The sequence below is a fragment of the Lithobates pipiens genome, unplaced genomic scaffold (genome assembly GCF_037356315.1).
Source record: "Lithobates pipiens isolate NorthernLeopardFrog02 unplaced genomic scaffold, aLitPip1_a1.2 Scaffold_18, whole genome shotgun sequence".
Taxonomy (NCBI): Eukaryota; Metazoa; Chordata; class Amphibia; order Anura; family Ranidae; genus Lithobates; species Lithobates pipiens.
The window spans coordinates 99,192,126-99,212,068 of NW_027507758.1; the positions used below are offsets into that span (position 1 = coordinate 99,192,126).

Here is a 19,943-nt window from a genome sequence, read left to right on the forward strand (position 1 = left end):
GATGATGATTGATGCAGGTTAAAGTTCAAAATGTAAAGCTTTTCAACTGCTTTTGGCCCAACGGGCTAAGAATTTTTCTGAAATTTGTTGAAGGGACATACTGGTATTTTTAAAATGATTTAATTTAATTAATGCAGCAACCCATAGCAGCTAATCCACAATCACTGACCATTAGTCTCACAACAGTAAGCCTTGGTTCACACCAGTTCAACTTGACACGCAACTTGACAGTTCAAAGCCGCATGATAAGACGCACCCTATTTGCGGCAATGGAACCTTTCAAATTGCTGAGACTCTCAAAAAGGTTCCTGCCCTATTTCTGTGCGATTTCAGTGTGACTTGCATTGAAATCTGTTAAATGAAGCCGTACATGAAATTGCACTGATAGTCGGCGAAAGTAGCACAACTTCAAAGACGCACTGGTGAGAACCTGGGCTAAGGAGTAGTATTAGATGGGTTTTGGGCTTTTGCAGATGCCTTTGGTTTAAGAAGTGGAAGATAATTCTGAATTCATTGACAGGTGCATCTAAATTACAGAAGATCACTTTACAACTTGAATGCAAAACCTGTTAGAAGTACATAAAGGCCCTAAGTTACAGAAAGCTAAATTTGGTTGCCAGGTGCATACCTCCCAAGTGTCGAAGGGCTGCCCCTCATTTGGAACAAAGTTACTCTGTCCCTTTTTCCTCCTCATTTGTCCATTTTGGTTTGATCTATACAGATGTATATACAGTGCCTCGCAAAAGTATTATTTTGTTACATTACAGCCTTTGGTTCAATTTTTTTTAATCTAAATTATATGTGATGGATCACAACACAATATTCTAAGTTGGTGAAGTAAAATTAGAAAAATATATACATAAAACTATTTTTCAGAAAAAAAAAAAACTGATAATTGGCATGTGCGTGTATTCACCCCCTTTGTTATGAAGCCCATAAAAAGCTCTTCACCCAAAGAACACCATCCACGGTGAAACATGGAGGTGGCAGCATCATGCTGTGGGGATGTTTTTCAGCAGTCAGGACTGGGATACTGGTCAGAGTTAAAGTGGAAGTAAACTCCCCTATCATTTTCATCCACGGAAGCTGCCATCTTTGCCTCTGTTTAATCTTCAGTTGCCACAGTGCTGCACATGTGATCTGTTATGACACCAGCCATTGGGTGGTTTGACAGTTTGGTTGAGAGCATAGCCAATGTGCAGTTAGCATTCCCAGTATGCCATTTCTTGAAACTGTTTAAATCGATGGGTTTACTTCCACTTTAAGGGAAAGATGGATGGTGCTAAATACAGGGATATTCTTGAGTAAAACCTGTACCACTCTGTGTGATTTGAGGCTAGGATAGAGGTTCACCTTCCAGCAGGGCAATGACCCCAAACACACTGCTAAAGCAACACTTCAGTGGTTTAAGGTGAAACATGTAAATGTGTTGGAATGGCCTAGTCAATGCTTAGACCTCAATCCAATAGAAAATCTGTGGTCAGACTTAAAGATTTCTGTTCACAAGCGCAAACCATCCAACATGAAGGAGCTGGAGCGGTTTTGCAAAGAGGAATGGGCAAAAATCCCAGTGGTAAGATGTAGCAAGCTCATAGAGACTAATCCAAAGCTACTTGGAGCTGTGATAGCCGCAAAAGCTGTCTCTACAAAGTGTTGACTTTAGGGGGGTGAATAGTTATGCACTTCGACATTTTCTGCTATTTTGTCCTATTTGTTGTTTGCTTCACAATAAAAAAAAAAAAAACATCTTCAAAGTTGTGAGCATGTTCTATAAATTAAATGATGCAAATCCTCAAACAATCCATGTGAATTCCAGGTTGTGAGTCTACAAAACATGAAAAATGCCAAGGGGGTGAATACTTTTGCAAGGCACTGTAAAATCCACTACTTTTCAATCAAAAAGTGTTTTGCCATGCTAAACCTTTCATCCAATATCTAAATTGCTGCATTCATAAATTCCAAAAGCCAATATATAAATGAATGGTAGTGGTACTGGTAAAAAAAAAAAAAAAAAAAAAGCACTTGCAGGTTTGACCAATCATTTTTTTTTGTACAATTCTCTTTTAAGGGAGGCGTGGCAGGGGGTGTGTCCTATGCCTACATACATTTGCTAATAGGTTTTCCTCATTCCAGAAAATTGGAAGGTAAACAGTTTGCACATTATAATAAATAAAATATACTGTAAATAACTAATAAAAGCATACAAACAATTATTTGGCTTGTTGCTAATACATGACCATACAAAAATGTGTTTTAAAGTTACATTGTTAAAAAAAAAGTTTTTAGGCCATATCTGCAGTAAGCCACACACTTCTGCATATTTAAAGAGATGCCTTTTATTTAATAATACTGTGCAAAGAGCAATTTTTGTATCCTTAAATGCCCCTTTCAGCTTCCTTCTGTAGATTCCACTGGTACTTGCCAGCCAGCACAGGTGTCAGTAAACGCACTTCTTGCCCACTGCTAACATGTTGATTCTATAAACATTTCTCGCAGATGTTTGTGTGCCGAGGATTCTGCAGTTCCTCACTACACACGTCAGTCTATAAATCAGAGTGAGTCTAATGTGAGCTGGATAAATCATAAAAAAATAAAAGTAAACAAGTATGAAAAGAAATATAGAAATGTAAATTTACCAATTAAATACAAACTAATGGATTAGATGGAATGAAATGGAAAAGGCAGTGCAAACAGCAGCTATGATGTGAAAAGTGCTGTGTCACATAGAAACCAATCACATTAAGATTAATGGCTTTAGATGAGTGAAAGTTTAATTCTGATCAGTTGCCATCAGTGGCTCTTTTCTGCACCATCCTTAGTAAATAAGCATATTTTTCAAAGCTAATGGATTTTCATAAAACAGCCTTATTCTTAGCTTTGAAACTTAGGCAGGCCATACACAGTTTGAATCTCGGCCGGTTCAACAGGATCCGACAGCGTTTCAAACTGTCTATGGGTAGGCTGAATGTACCAAGTTGATTGATCATCTTGGGTACAACCAGCATGCTGGGTTTTACCCTGCGATTATTGCAAGTGGCTGCTATAGCTGCTAGCAATAATCACTGTCATCTCCCGGAGGGGATGGCTTCCCCCACCTGGAGAAGTCAATGGCCCAGCAGGAGGGATTCCCGCATTAACACTGGGCAAAATTCCTTTACAAAGTGAAAAGCCTATTTGCCTTTTGTATATCAACCCCATAGTGTTGCACATAGTAAAAACAGCAGATTCCACATGCTGGTCTTTATCTACACGAAGGGAAAAAAGTGCCAAACCGACTGTGGTGGGGAGCAAGATGAGCCTGAAGTCCGTGCAGGGAGACCAGCGTCAGGCTGCCCTGTGTGGTCATGATGGTATATCCCGAAAGACGATGTGTCCAGCTGGAGAACCTTTGCCAGATTAATGAAGGAGGCATGATTAAGCTTCCGAAACGCTCACACAGGGGTTGGACTGACAGCTCTTCTCACGACTCCAGCTGGACACATCGTCTTTGGACATCCAATGTCTGGATATACCATCACGACCACACAGGGCAGCCTGACGTCAGTCTCCCTGCAAGGACTCCAGGCTCATCTTGCTCCCCACCACAGCCAGCTTTCTTCTCCACCAAGGACTACCACACAACTCCCAGCTCATTACAATCCACTGCGGACTGTCATCCTCTCTCTCCCCCTCACCCACTTGTGAGTTCCATTTTTTTTATATGGTATTTTACGTAATAAATTTTGCTTCACTATGCCGGTTTGGCGAATTCTTCCCTTCCCTTCCTATTTTACAGATTGTGGATTTCCAGACCACATATGAAAGCAGCACCACAGTGTCAGCCATTTTCTACCAATTTACATTTTTATTCCTATACCTCTGGAAATAAGTATCTTTCAATACTTATTTTTTAACCTGGTATACATAGCAGCTGAACTATATTATGTTTTACACATAGCGGTGGAAGTTTTTGCAGATCATATTTTAATAAATCAGTCTTGAGTTTTTGTTAAAGGGACAGTATACCTAAAACTAATATTCAAGGTTTTGATAGATACAGGAGAATTAAATGACCTGACAATAACTAATATCTCTCAAGGACTCTATCAGGTATATTTTAGTGTTTGAGTTCTTGTTTCTGAACACCTGCTGTAGCAATTAGGAGGGGCCTCCACTCTCATTGATACATTTATTATTTTTTTAATATTATACAGAATACAACAGGATTTGCTGGAGCACACAAAGATGGGCAGGGACACCAAAATCCCCCCCCCCCCGGAGCCAATCGGCAACTCGGTTGACTACATTTTAATTCTAACTAAAATATCACGTTTGAATGGACTTCATTTCCAGATTCTCACGTGAAATGTAACCTCTCCTTCCAATGCCACTGCTTCTTCTGTCAAACTTCTTCCTTTCCAACATTATTTCTAACAAGTAATCTTACTATAAAACAACCTTATTAAATGATTTTTTTACTTACATGTGAAGAACCTGCTGAGAACTCATGAGAGTGGGGGAAGAATGAATGGAAAGGGTCCTAAGTAATTGACCGAATCTCACAAACCCGCTAAGTAGCTGAGTGTTGAAAAGACAAAGTGGATTTTCGGCCAGAAGAAGACCAGAGCTGAAACAGACAATTATATTTTGTAAGCCTACTTAAAGCACAGCTACAGGAAATGAACAAATTCAAGCACTTATCCAAAATATCTAGGTAACATTTCTATTGTGCAATCAGAGTTTTACCCATTTTACCTTAATCAGAGTATGATGTAATCCATTGCTAAGAGATTGCACAAACCCTTAACAAGTGTCTATGGGTCAGGCTACCATGTCTTGCCATATGACTTTGTGCCATATCTGAGAGACATCAAGAAGCCTAGAATGTGTGGAGTTCAGAATATCTAGCCTGATCATTTACATACTTCTCAGAACACCGTACAATCATAAAAGACAATTTTAGGCAGTGGGCTGCCCGGGGCACTTCAATTCATTTAAATGAAATACTGACTTCTAGGGCAACATGGCTGCAAATACAGAATACTAAAAAGGTTTTCAAGCCTAAGTTTAGTCAAAAATAGGAAAACAAAGAAAAAATCTGCACAAGGGACCATGCTTACAATCAAAGAGAAGTGTTCCTTGTGCTGCTGGCTGTGGTTTTAGTTGACATCCTCTGTCTTCTGATTTCCACACCATTAATCTGAGCCTAGGATGTGTCATATGCACTTGTCAAGAGTGCCATCTATGCCTCCTCTTTCCGACCCACTCCTCCATTCATAAAAGCTGCACTATAGCTTCCATGAATGAAAACAACCTATGCCTGGCGGAAGTGGACTTTCAATCATCCACCTCTCGTCCATGCATACAGTGCTTTTCATCGATTCACAGTATTTTTGCTTACATACAATTAGATGATGAAAGTCTGCAAATTCCCTTGCAAAGTCCAACTTCCCTTGCAATGTGAACAGTCTATTTGCCTTTAGTAAATCAAACCCTGATTCTCACTGGGAGAAGATCACCAGAATTAAGGATTGATTTACTAAAGGCATATAGGCTTTTCACTTTGCAAGGGAAGTTGCACTTTGCAGGGGATTTTTCTCCAAAGGTTAGTGAATGTGGTGAAACTTTACCTTGCAAAGAATAGACAATCACATACAAGGACATTTTTTTTAATAAACTGCATTTTTGCTTGCGCATGATTGGATGATGAAAGTCAGCAGATCTTCATCTCATTCAGTAAACTCTGGGGAAAATCCCTTGCAAAGTACAACTTCCCTTGCAAAGTGAACAGTCATTGGCAGCGGCGCTACACGGTCGCATTTAACCCTTTATTCTGCCGCTATCTGGGGGTTAAAAGCGTGGTAGTATTGTGGTAATATTGTAGCAAACTGTAATTTCTTCACTGTTGTCACATGAAAAGATATAATAAAATATTTACAAAAATGTGAGGGGTGTACTCACTTTTATGAAATAATGTATATGTAAAGCGCTACCTAAATTGACAGCACTATATAAGTACCTGTAATAAAAATAAATACATATGTATTTCCTCATTCTTTAATATTGTCCTGGCATCAGCTTTTACTTGCTTTAGCCTTTAATGGGTATATAGGCACATATTCCAAATGATGTAGAATTCATTTGACCTTACCCTTCTTGTGTAAGAAGATCATTAAGAAACTTTTCCATGCCTTGCTGTAGATAAGTTACTGACTCTTGTGTTCTTGCACCAGGGCCACCATCCTGCTCTAGGATAGCTAATCCAACATAGCACCTAAACCGGATGGGGATGTGTTATTTGACATAATAAATTATATTAAATGTTCATACAATAATTTAAGCTAAAATGAAATCATATGTTCCAGCAGCTCACATAATGTAAAATAACAATAATGACATTAAGTACCTTTTTATGTTGATGTTTTAGCCCATTATAGACTATTTTACAGCATAAAACCTACTCATCTACAGTACTTAAAAAAGGTAGGGCTAATATAGGGCAGAGGTGCCTAGTGTATGTCAGAAGGGGGATGTAGTTAACATTTAGAAAAACCTGTAAAAAAATAAAACATTTTAAAATGTCAATAAAGATTATCTGAATACAGGCATATTTATTCAATAACACTGTGTAAAGAAAAATTATAAACACGCAAAGTGTAGTAACTTATAGTAACAAATGCCAATCCAATGATATGATGACTCCAACTAAAATTAGTTTGAAATGACACTGATTGCTAGAAGTTATTGCAGTTTACATCTCAGCACTGCTTTTTGTAATTCTCTGTTGATTAAGGCCATTTAAATGTGCTATTTATTGGAATGACAAATTTTTCATTTTTTTTACCATTTGCGCTAGGATTATGGTAAAGGTTAGTGTACATGAGCATTAGACTTAAGCTGGCCATAACTGAAAGATTTTTTGCCAGGAATCTGCAAAATTCCCTTCATGTATGGCCATCTTTAACCACGTAAGGACCGGAAGGATTTGCCCCTAATGACCAGAGCACTTTTTACAATTTGGCACTGCGCTGCTTTAACTGCCAATTGCGCGGGCATGCAATGCTGTACTCAAACTAAATTTGTGTCCTTTTTTTCACAAATAGAGCTTTCTTTTGGGGTCATTTGGGGGAGTGGGGTGGGGTTTGCTATCTTGGCATTTCATGGCCTCCTAAACTGTAATAAGTAGTGAGGAGTTCAATCAAAAATTTACACCCTTAGAAAGCCTGAAGGCGGTGATTGGTTTTCGGGGTCCTGTATGCGGCTAGGCTCCCACAAAGTATGCCTATGCCAAGTGTGAGCAATATGTCATTTAGTGATAACTTTGTAAAAAAATTTTTTTTAATTTTCCCGAAAATATAAAATATCCCATGGACTCAACATGCCTCTTAGCAAATAGCTTGGGGTGTCTACTTTCCAAAAAGGGGTCATTTGGGGGGGGGGGGGTTGAACTTATATGGCATTTTATGCCCAACATTAGAAGCTTATGCCACACACCACCCACTCTTCTAACCACTTGAATTAAAATTTTTTTGCTAGAAAATTACTTTGAACCCCCAAACATTATATATATTTTTTTAAAGCAGAGAGGCCCTACAGATCAAATTGGTGTGTGTTGCTATTTTTCTTTTCACAACGTATTTGTGCAGCAATTTTTCAAACACAATTTTTGGGGGGAAAAACACCTTTTTTAATTTTAATGCACAAAAACACATCTATATTGCCCAAATGTTTGGTGAAATATAAAAGATGATTTTAAGCCAAGTACATAGATACCAAACATGACATGCTTTAAAATTACGCACACAGCAGCGAAAAAATATATACATGTTTACAAGTTACCACTTTAGATTTACAGAGGTGGTCTACTGCTAGAATTACTGCCCTCGATCTGATGTTTGTGATGATAACTCACATGCATGGTGCAATTGATGTTTACATACGAGAACGACACTTGCATTCACCTTTGCGCGCATACATGGGGGGAAAGGGGTGCTTTAATTTATTTTAACGTTTTTTTTAAATATTAACTTTGCTTTTTATTTTTATATTCTCCTTTTCATTTTTTTCCATCATTTCTATTGTTAACACAGGGATTTTAAATATCCCCTTTGATAGCAATATGTAGGCAGGTACTCTTTTTTGAAAAATTTGAGGTCTATTAGACTAGATCTCTCAGAGCATTTGATCACCTCAAAGCATATGACCACACCAGGATTGATGTGATAAGATGCTTTCCCAATTTCCCAATGGAGCTGTTTATATCAGGCAAAACCGAAGTTCTGGTTTCTTAGACCATAGAGATGATTGGAGTCATTTTAGTCTGCGATCAGCTCTATGGTCAGCTGGCGGAACCCCCAGCTGCATTCTCGGGTTCCCGGTGGGACAGGAGAGCAAGAGAAAACCATGGAAGAAGGTGGGGGAGGGTACTAGTCTAGTGACCAATTAGCTGCTAGGCTTTAGGCATCATTCTGGTATAACCATGTAATAATTGTCCATGTACAAGTGGTAGCCCTTTCCAAATAAGGGTGACACCAAGTCCCAAACATTCTGCTCCCTATGTAGTCTGGGCAGTTGGGGGGTTCCACGGTGCTATCTTTTCCCTCTTAAACCATTAAAATATATGTATAGCCTGTTGCCCTGCCACAGAGCTTATACATCTTGACCCCATATCTGGCACGCTTGCTGGGGAGATAATGTTTGAAAGACAAGTGGCCAGAAAATGTAATCAGGGACTTATCAACACAGACAACTTGATCAGGAATAAACAAGGCAGCAAACTGTTGGTTGAAGTGGTTTACGAGGGGCCAAATTTTGTGGATCCAATCATATTCAGGCCCCCCCCCCCAAGGACGACAGAGATCATTGTCATTGAAATGCTTGAACCCCAAGATATGCTCGTATCGTGTCATGGTCAGCAGAGAACATAACTCAACCTTTCTAGTAATGCTCGTGAGGGGGGATCGGCCCAGAAAGGTCTTGGGAACCATAATAGGTTTCCAGGCAAATTCTCTGGCAAGGGTCAAATGGGGATTTGCGGTAATAAATTGACCAGTGTATAAATAGCTTTGGTCCTTAATAGATCTGGACAGATCTTCGGTGAAGAACAGCGAATAAAAGTCAGAAAACAAAAACAAAACTGCACTTGGTAACACAGTAATAGGGAGTGAAAGGGGGGGATAAGGGGGTGATCAAGGGGTAAAAAGTGTGCCTATGTGTACTGGTGTACAGTATAGTGTCGGTGTACTCACAGTAGATGTCTTCCCCTCTCGAGCTGGAACCCAAAAGGGCTCCACGAGGGGAGATTACATAATTTCCTCTGCCTGTGTAATATAGACAGTCTGCCATTCCCCAGAACCGATCACCAGGTGCAGGCCAGAAATTATCGGCCTGGGCCTGGAGACTGATTGGTTCTGGAACAAATCCGATCGTCTCGCGGACGGCGGGTGTGCGTCCCCACGCGCGACCGATGTACAATGACGGTGATTCACACAGGGGAGCCAGTACAACGGCAGCAGCTGCTCGGAAACTAGTTAAAGCAAGTAAAATGCAGCATCTTTATAGTGGTTGTAAAGGCAGAAGGTTTGTTCCTTAATGCATTCTGTCAGGACCTGGACGTGTACCTGGGACCTTTGCTGTGTCTTACTCTTCTCACTGAGCTACTTGAGATGCTGGATAGCACTCTGTCTGATCCATTGGATGACCCTGCCTTGTGCCTTGACTTCCGCAGAACCTTGAACTCTTGCCATGAACTTCCTGATTTAAGCCATGTCTCTGAACTTCCTGTTTGCCAAGTTATTGTGCTGTCTTCAGCCAGTATCTCGCTCTCATCTTCCCTGCTGCCATCCATATTGTGCTACCACTCATTAGCAACCCTTGGCTTGTTTCTCAACTACGCTTCTGCCTGATCCCAACCTGCAACTACTCGTTACTGACCTTTGGCTTGTTTATTGACTATGATTTTGTCTGATCCTTAACTGCTATCCACTTCTGGATCCCAGCTTATTCACCTCCTGGTGTGGTGATCCTGAGAATAACGACCTGGTACTAACATGCAGAAAAATCCATCTCCACCATCAGAAGCTCTGGTGAACACTGGTTAGTACTTAGACTCCACACTTCAGATGAGCCTGTGTCATCTGCCATGATGACTGCCTGTGTACCTATCCTGCTGGTCGGTAGTAGTCCCGCTACTGCTATAGCAACTGGTCTTTGAGCCTGACCCCGTATCCCATTCCATGCATTAGGTTAAAAAACCTTCTGCATGCAGTCCCCCCCAACCCCACCTTATATTTACCTGACCCCAATCCAGCAATGTGCATTCGAGCAGCAGCTCTCTCAGCTCTCTTTCTCCTCATTAGACAGAGAAGCAGCAGAGAGAGCCATTGGCTCCTGCTGCTCTCAATCCCAGCCAGTGAGAGCAGAGCAAGGGGGCGGGGCCGAGGCAGCTCTATGTGTCAATGGACACACAGAGCGGAACTCAGAAGGGAGCACGCACGTGTGCCCTCATAAGCAAGTGGCTTGCTATGGGAGCACTTGGTGGAGGGGATGGAGCCAGGAGCGCCAGCAGAAAAGCCAAGAAAAGGAGGGTCGGGGATGCTCTGTGCAAAACCATTGCACTGAGCAGGTAGGTATAACATGCTCGTGTTTTTAAAGAGAAAAAATAATAATTTTAGAATGATTTTAAATATTACAATGACTTACATTTTAGATAAGTCTGAGAAATGCATGAGATGTGATTGTAATTTGAAAAGCATTGTCATTCCATTCTTATTGATTTATACAGAGACAACTAATTAAGGAAAATGCCAATACACCCAAACAATCCCAATGCCCGCAGATCTCTTGGCTGAACTGACTGTCTCCATCAATGTGTACACAATTAAAGTTATGGCCCAACTGCTCCTTGTTATCTTTTGTACTCTTGTTTATTCAAATCACTTTTTTTATATAATTTTTTAGTCTTGTTATAACAATATATTATGCTTTGTGACCGATTTTTGCTAACAATTTTTTTAAATACATTTTCCCTCTCAGTAAAAATGCTGCTTCCAGCCTTTACACTGCAGTGCTTGCTGATGGTAGAGCTGAGTTATAGCCACATCCCTCAGCACAAGTGTCCTCCCACTGATTTATATTGCAAAGAAGGAGAGGGGGGTGTTTGAGAAGCTCTGATACATAAAGGGTTTTCAGGTTAGTAAGGAAATTAATATAAAATATTATTTCTTTTTTTAGTATTAGGACTCTTAAGCCCCGTACACACGAGCGGACTTTTGAACATCCAAAGTCCGAGGGACTGATTCCGTCAGACTATTCGATCGTTTGTGGGCTGCAAGGGACTTTTGACTCGCCAAAGTCCGAAGGACCTTAGAATATGGAACATGCTTCAAATTTTTCCAAAGGAACTCCGCCGGACCCGGTCCCTTCGAAAAATTTGCTCGTGTGTATGCTATTCCGACGGACTAAAACCGACGCTAGGGCAGCTAATGGCTACTGGCTATGAACTTCCTTATTCGAATCCAGTCGTACGTCATCACGTTCGAATCCGTCTGAGTTTAGTGTGATTGTGTGTGGCCAAGTCCGCTCAGCCGAAAAGTCCGTCAGAACTCTGTCGGAACTCCGGCAGAACTCCGACGGAACTCCTTCGGAAGTCTGTCGGACATAAGTCCTCTCGTGTGTACGGGGCTCAAGGATTCTCTTGGGCAAACTACAGCTTACATCCGTGTGTGGGCCATGTTTAAACGCATGAGGATGCACAGGTATTGTGTGCATCTCCATGCAGGCAGTGCCATTCATATCAATTTGGGTGGAGTGGCTGCTCCCAATTTGACATCCATACAGGTGCAGGTGTATGACCCCAAACACAGACAGTGTGTATTCAGGGCCGTGCACCAGCACTCGTATGGCTGCCAACGTGGGAACAATGGCCGTGCAGTCCCTGCATCTTAATTAACATGAATAGGACTGCCTGCATGGGAATGTACTCAACACCTGTGCATCCCTGTTTGGCCCCCACATGCATGTATGCTGTAGTACACTCGTGTGAATGAGGCCCAAACACATGAGTAATAAAATGCTGTCTTCAAAGCATGCAATAATGTAAAGGTTTGTGCAAACAGCTACAAATGTGAAGTATAAAGAGTTAAATATAAAGATGTACATAAGGGAACAAAGGGTCGGGACTTTAAATAAAGTACGCGGAGGGTAAAAGGTTGTGTGGCATTATAATTAACATATCTATAATATATGATAAGGAGTAGGACATTTGTCTCATAACTCATGTTAGATAGAAAATTGATATACATATATATTGATATATATATGTTTCGTACAATAATACATAAATAATCCAAAAAATGGATGGCGCATGATACATATAGAAAACAAAACAAAACAGGATAGCACATGATTAGAATATAGTCAAATACATAATGCATGAACAGCATCTACAATGACGTGGCAGGATGAAGTATGAGATTTGAACACGACATCTGTTAGCTCAACGTTTTTCATGACTTGATGTCACTCATCAGGAGCAAGCGTGTATCTCTGTAATGCTATATTGTGCATTTCTAGTTGGTCTATTATAGTCACAGGTGTAAAAAATATAATATAAATTATATAATATAATATAATAGCTAACAGATGTCGTATTCAAACTTCAAACTTCCCTCCCACACCCTGTCTAGGGAGATGTTAAAAAAAAAAAAAGAGAAAAAAAAAAAAGAAAAAAAAAGTTTTCTGGTGTGTGTTGATACCATGGGTACCAGTGTTCGGAGGCCATGTGTACAGGTTCTGAAGCTTGTACTCCACCTGAACTCTTTTCACTAGCTGCTATTTTAATTAAGGTGTATGTATATGGGATTCAATAAGCTTTAGTGGTGCTAGTGACTAATTTTTATTGTAGTGCAGTCTTCTATACACTCTTGATTTATGGTTTTCTAATTTTGTAGATGACTGTTCTTTGTGGCCTATTTGTACCCATTGATATAATCTTGTTGTGTTATTTTGATGCACACCAATAAATAAATATATAAAAAAAAAAAAAACAGAGCGGTAACTATCAGTAACTGCTCTCTGCCTTTCCAGTGACCACTTGAGCACTGTCAGGAGAAGGGATGGAATTGGTTGGCTCAGGCTCTCAGAAGCACACTAAGATCCAGCTACCTGAAAGGCATCCGGGTGGATCCCAACATTATAATCAGAACCCCTCCAGAGTCTGGAGCCAGAGTGTGATGTCAGCCAATGGCTTAAGCCCTCTGTCAACTGATTCTGGGTCACAGGAGAGCACTCCTGTGACCCACATAAGAAGTATAGCCAAAACAGCTTTGGCCATACAGTAAAACCTCGGATTGCGAAAAATGCAGTTTACAAGCATTTTGCAATAAGAGCCATTTAAAAAAATAAATAAATCCTGGCTCGGTTTGCAAGTGTTGTCCGTTTCTGAGTGTCTCCGAGTGTCTCTGCATGTCTCCGAGCATCTCCAATTGAGTTACGACGGAATTTCGAACGAACGGACTTGCCCACACACGAACGGACCAAAGTCCGTTTGAAAGTCCATTCGTTTTGAACATGTTGACGGACTAGAAAAGGAAGTTCAATAGCCCATAGCCAATAGCTGTCCTTGCGTCGTATTTGGTCCGTCGGACCAGCATACAGAAGAATGGTTTTCCCGATAGGAATTGAGTCCGTTGGACAGATTTGAAACATGTTCTATTTCTAGGTCCGTCTGAATTTTTTAAAGAAAATCCCACACACGATCGGAATATCCATCGGAATGATTCCGGAGTGATCCCAGAATGATTGCGACCTATTCTGCCAGAAAGTCCAGTCGTGTGTACGCGGCATGAATGTCACCAAGCATTTCAGAGTGTTTCAGAGTGTCTCCGGCGACCCCCCCACCTCTGGCCACATGCGGTACTGCATACACTAGCCTTGACACTGGAACTAATTATCTGAGTTTCCATTGATTCCTATGGGCAAACTCGCTTTGATATATGAGTGCTTTGAATTACAAGCATTCTTCTGGAACGAATGGAACGAATTATGCTTGTAATCCAAGGTACTACTGTACTTCTCTTTTAAACTGGGAGATCAAGCGCCATAGCTCCACAATTTTAGGTGGGTTAAGGGCAGTGTGTGTCTTGTTCAGGGTATATATGCTGCTGTGAGATAGTCCATGTTTAAAGGGATAGCCAGTCATAAGGCTCTTGGGAGGTTTTTTTCTACATTGGCACTGCTCACATTCATAGTTGAAAGTGATCACCCCTGCCCTTGGGAGAGAAAGTGGGATGATGATGTCTTCTTCATATGGGAAAACAAAGCCTACAGATATACGTACGTCGAGTGGAATATGTACATTGAAGTTCCACTTTAAACTTGCAATAGCTATAGGATTGTTTGTCTTGTCATGAGATGTTTGAAATGACAGCATTGTCTTGTGTAATGGGGATGTGGTTTTTAAGGCATTGTTTTGGTTGCACAATTGACAATACTGATAGAAATGTCAGTACATGGGTGAAAGAGATGAAGGTAAAAGCAAAAAAGAAAAGCGACTAACGAAGTGTAAAGGCAACTGTGCTGAGTGACCTTATAACCTCCCTCCCTGCCGTCAGATAGAATCCAGATTTGGAATAGACATTACTGCTGAGGTTTTGCTTTTTACATCATAAGACAAGGAAACGAAAGTGTGCAGAGAGCTGTAAGACCATCAAAATTCAGCAGCCTGCAGTGATATCTGAAGGTTTGGCTGTCTTACAGAGATGGACAGGATCCAAGTAAGACCTGAGACTACTATATTCTGTAACCTGTCACCTGTTGTCAGTGAAATAAATATTGTTTTTCACTTTTTTCATTTGTATATGTGTGTTAGTTCACCGGTACTATGTCAAGAGATTTAAATTGTATATGAAATCAGGTTTCTTTGGGTTCTAATAAATTTAAGATGAAAAGTGTCAGTGTCAGTGTCTTCAAAACCTGGTCATTTAAAATCTGAGATCAAACAATATAATACTACAGGCAATAAACAATAACATCTTGCAAAAAAGAAAGCAAACACAATGCAACCTGGCGATGGGTGATGCTGGTCGGAGTGCCAAGGCATTCTGTAAGATCATTAGCGCCTGACTGGTCTGTTTCTGTAGCAACAAATGTCTTCCCACATGAAAATTATACTGCCAGTTGTGCAGATCCAAAGAGAGGGCATCCTTATATTTTAGAAGGGCCTGTGTTAATGGATTCTCTTCATCCAGTGAAATCACCCCGCTCTATATAAAAAAAAAAAAAAAAAAAAACATCTTAGAACAGCCTACATACCATCATGGCAATATGTGCAGTTGTGAAGTATCCGGGCAAATCCAAGGTCTTCTGAGTTTTTACACTAATGTCCAAATAGAACTGTACATGAGATGCAAACCCCAAGCATTTTAAATTATATACATATATATATATACATATATATATATATATATATACATATATATATATATATATATATATATATATACATATATATACATATATACATATATACATATATATACATATATACATATATACATATATATATATATATACATACATATATATACATATACATATACATATACATATACATATATATATATATATATATATATATATATATATATATATATATATATATATATATATATATATATATATATATATATATATATATATATATACATATATACATATATATATATATATATATATATACATATACATATACATATATATATATATATATATATATACATATACATATATATATATATATATATATATATATATATATACATATACATATATATATATATATATATATATACATATACATATATATATATATATATATATATATATATATATATATATACACATATATATATATATATATATATAAATAAATTTCCACCTGCCTGCTCGCATTTGGCGAGTAGAAAATAATTGCTGGGAAATGTGGGCTGCCTCGGGGAGGGGGGGGGGGGTAGCACCGCCGTTGTTCTGGCAAATAGTGTCCTGCCATCATATAGTGTCCGCCCCGTACTGCGCATGTGGCTATTTTAGGAATCTGTGTTGCTGTGTACTGCGCATGCGCATGCGCATGCGCAGTACACAGCGGACACTATCCGATGGGGGACCATATATGATAGGACACCGGCAGGCAGAGTTGAATGGGAGCTGTTCTCCTGGAGGAAGAGAGAGGGGAGGAAGAGGAGAGAGGCTGACCAGATCACAGAGTGGGGATTGCTCACTGTAACAGCTTTCATTTAAGTTGCTGTGCGTTTGCCGTCACATACAGTACCGCCTCCTAGCCGGCTAATTTGATAGACAGAACACTAGACCAATGCTGCGACATTTGACGTCATCAAAGTAGTCGGGCAAGGAGGTGGGACTGTATGTGATGGCGAGCGCACAGCAATTCAAATAAAAGCTGTTACAGCGGACAATCCTCGCTCTGTGATCCGGACGGCCGCTCTTCCTTATCTTCTTCACAGGTCACCCTGCATTGGTGGGCACAGGCGAGTTGCATTGGTGAGCACAGGTCATGCTTCATTGGTGGGCACAGTCGAGTTGCATTGGTGGGTATATTGGTGTTTTCATGCTACAATCACAAGTCTATGGACATTTCTTTGGCTTAGTATTTGGCACCATCTAGCGGCCAATTACTGGTACTGAACTTGAATGTTTATTGCTTTGAAGAAAGCACAAAATACATAGACAGGGAGTGACTGTTGTTTTGATTAGAAGGTTGACCCTTTTACCCAGGAAGATTGATGACCTACCCATGAATACTTTCTCTCGCAGTGCATGCTGGGTAGGACATAAAAGGAACCTGCGCTGCCATTTTAGGTCTCTTGGGATTGCGTGGCCTGCCTGTGAGGATCTGTGAGGAGGCCTCCCATGAGAACGGGGCTACAGCCAGCACAGAGCGCAACTCCTACAGTTTGTGTGCATGACCTGACGGTGTCGGAGACACAGTGACCGGATTGGAGAAATCCAGAGACAGCCGTTTTGAGCATTGGAGGACCAGGTTTACTCGGCATAGCGGAACGGAGTGACGGAGCCAGTTGACGGAGAAGCAAGCTGCAATCACCGGACCAGAGCTATTACACGGAGTTCTGATCCAGTTGCTGAGCGGGTTGCGGCCCACAGCTTGTTAACTTTCACACTCAGTTAGACTCATACACAGGCCTCACTGGGATTTATAGTTCCATGGAGGAGGAGCAGAGCAACTGACACTGAGCAGACTTGAGGCCTATCTACTCTGAAGTTCTGAGCCTTGTAACATAGTTACTGAAATCACACCAGGAGCACCTTTGCCTCAACTTAACTTACTTTAATCTGTGGATTACAAATCAAAAGGAGTTACTTTAGCCAGCGAAGACAAGAAGATCAAACACTAAGTACTTAAAGTGAGATCTCACATATAGCTTTAAAAGTAGGGGGAGTTCCCAGGTATATATATATATATATATATATATATATATATATATATATATATATATATATTTAATATTCCATTGTGCTGTCGTTCTATGTTGGGATGACAGCACAATTACTGTAAGCACCTTTTGAAACATATTCACAGTAAAACATTTTTCGTTATCCAGCAGGTGGAGCCAGTAGATCCTGAGGTTACAATACAGGTATATAGTATTATATTATATTGTACTGTACTGTATTGCACCACAGCTGTGTCAAGGGGACTGAGAGAATTCAGGGGGGTTTATTAGCAGAATGCAGGCCCAAATTAAATTCCAGCAGCTCCTTCGGGGGTTAGTGCTACACTAAGAATAGGTCGGAGTAATCTGGTTTAAAGAAGAAGCATGGCAAAAGCTTTTTGGCCTTATTTCTCCTATGGATCAAGAGTGCAGTTAATTCTGTACTTCTCTGACCCATTTTCAGCTGATAGCTGGCTAAACTCTGCTGTTGGCTAAGGTCACTCAACCTGTCCAGGTGCTGGATCGATTCTGACTACAGTCGGGATCCACCCAGATGCCTGAACTGACAGCTGGCTCAGCATTTCAGTGAGCCACTGGGACCAGCCACTCCTGTCCCCTCCACAGTCCAGTGAGCGCTGGAGGGGCAGAGGAGAGAGCCAGTGACTGATAGCCACTGTCTCTCTGCTCAATGAAGACCAAGAACTGAGCAATCAGCGGTACAGAGCCAGTTGGGAACAGATGGAGCATCTGATCAATGCTGTATCCACCTAGGTGAGTATACTGTAAATGTGTTTTTTTTAAACCCCCATACTTCTCTTTTAATAAACTTCATGTTTTTTTTATTTCACCATAAAATGTGTTTAATGGTTACAATTTGCCACTTCCTCATTTCAGGGACACACAATAATGTCTGGCATAAGTGCATGGCACCATGTGTTCTGGATTATGTAGCAAAGTACAATATTGCATTCTTCACAGATTAGGACCTTTTTTTCAGAACTTTATAGAGTTTGACTTTTGTTGGCCTTTAAAAACAACATATTCAAATGGCACTGAAAATCTAGAGGAAAAAACTAGCTGGTTATGTCATTACATGGACATGTTTTACCACTTGACTATGTCATGCACTGGTAAATAATGCATTATTGAAGATCTTCATGTTTCAGCACTTAATGGAGTTACAGCAGGCAATTCCTTTACCTTAACAGCAATGGCATTCATGGCTAAGTCTCTGGAGAGACATCAGCACACAGAAGAAATGTACAACGCAATGATGGAAAGTTCTAAAAGAATCAATACGTTGCACATTTAATCATCTCCAGAGAGGCTTTAGCTGCAGGAGAAAAGTGACAACTTTGCACAAACTGGAGGATCTGCAATCTACTGTACAATTTGGATAATTAGAGGAAAGCAGACTCAACATAATGCAGCACACAGCAGGGATCTTACTGATACATATTATTTTAATGTGACATGGCCTTATTGTTACAATAATCCTGCTTATCTAGCTAATAATTAAATATTAAATAGTCATTAAATAGTCAATAATTAAGCTAATTAAAACTAATGTTAAAAAACAAATTTAACAAAAGAACTGAAGAATTCCATGAAAAGGTAAAAAACAAAAAGGAAAATTTCCAGTTCTGAGCTGCTTAGGAGAAATGTACTTGTAAAACAAAAAATAACATTCTACTGTTTTTTTCTTCATTTGAAAGGTGTGGTTTTGAGGTTCAGGTGGGTGCATTTAGGGTAATTGCGTTAATTTCATTTAGGAGCATAATTAAAACGATCACCGCCCATTAAGGCTGGGTTCACACTTATGCCCTGCATCCAATTCGCATGACAGGAGAATGTGGATGCACCGGACTCCCTGCTGCGAGCTGCAAATAGTGTGAATCAAGCCTTATTGCAAATAAATTTAGTGCAGTTGCTTTAAATTACCAAGATTGGTTCACTTCCAGTGAATGTTTTATGAAAGTCACATTCACTACTTTATAAATATCCCCCTAATTAATCATTATAGTTTTTTTTTCTTCCTTTTACTATGTTGAATGTTTTTTAAGTACTGTTGCAGTAAATATTTTATTTTACATAGTTATATAGTTGGTTGAATAAAGATACCAGCCCAACCTAAACTCTGGCTGAGAAACAAAATGTAAAACAATGAGGAGTATAATAACAGTTCCAGGTTAGTTTAAAAGCACTTCTGGAACTATTTGAAGCCAATTGCACCTGCAACTACCTTCCAGTTGACTTCAATGCATTAACGCAAATGATAACATTTCACTGCAGTTTCCTGATTTTCACTGAAATGACAGGCTAGTGTAAACTCTCACTTTTCCTCATGCCTAGTCTAACATTATTTTTTTACATTTTGGGAGTAAGGAGTGGATAAAACACACCGATTGCTGTCTTTGTTCAATTAGGCTACATCCAATCTGGAGACAAAGTGGGAACTAATGCCCCATACACACGATTGGAAATTCTGCCAGCAAA

At 39.9% G+C, this 19,943-nt stretch overlaps 1 protein-coding gene across 3 annotated transcripts in view; it reads right to left on the minus strand.

Annotated features, from left to right (window-relative positions):
* The window catches only part of LOC143987310 (uncharacterized), a 134,658-nt gene that overhangs the window by 40,230 nt on the left and 74,485 nt on the right, over positions 1-19,943 (minus strand). For all 3 annotated transcript variants that reach the window (XM_077485947.1, XM_077485946.1, XM_077485945.1), the window contains exons 12-14: positions 15,043-15,242; positions 6,131-6,253; positions 4,463-4,606 (exon numbers count right to left, since the gene is read on the minus strand). In XM_077485947.1, coding sequence (XP_077342073.1) covers positions 4,463-4,606; positions 6,131-6,253; positions 15,043-15,242 — 467 coding nt within the window. The remainder of the gene's footprint in view (positions 1-4,462; positions 4,607-6,130; positions 6,254-15,042; positions 15,243-19,943) is intronic.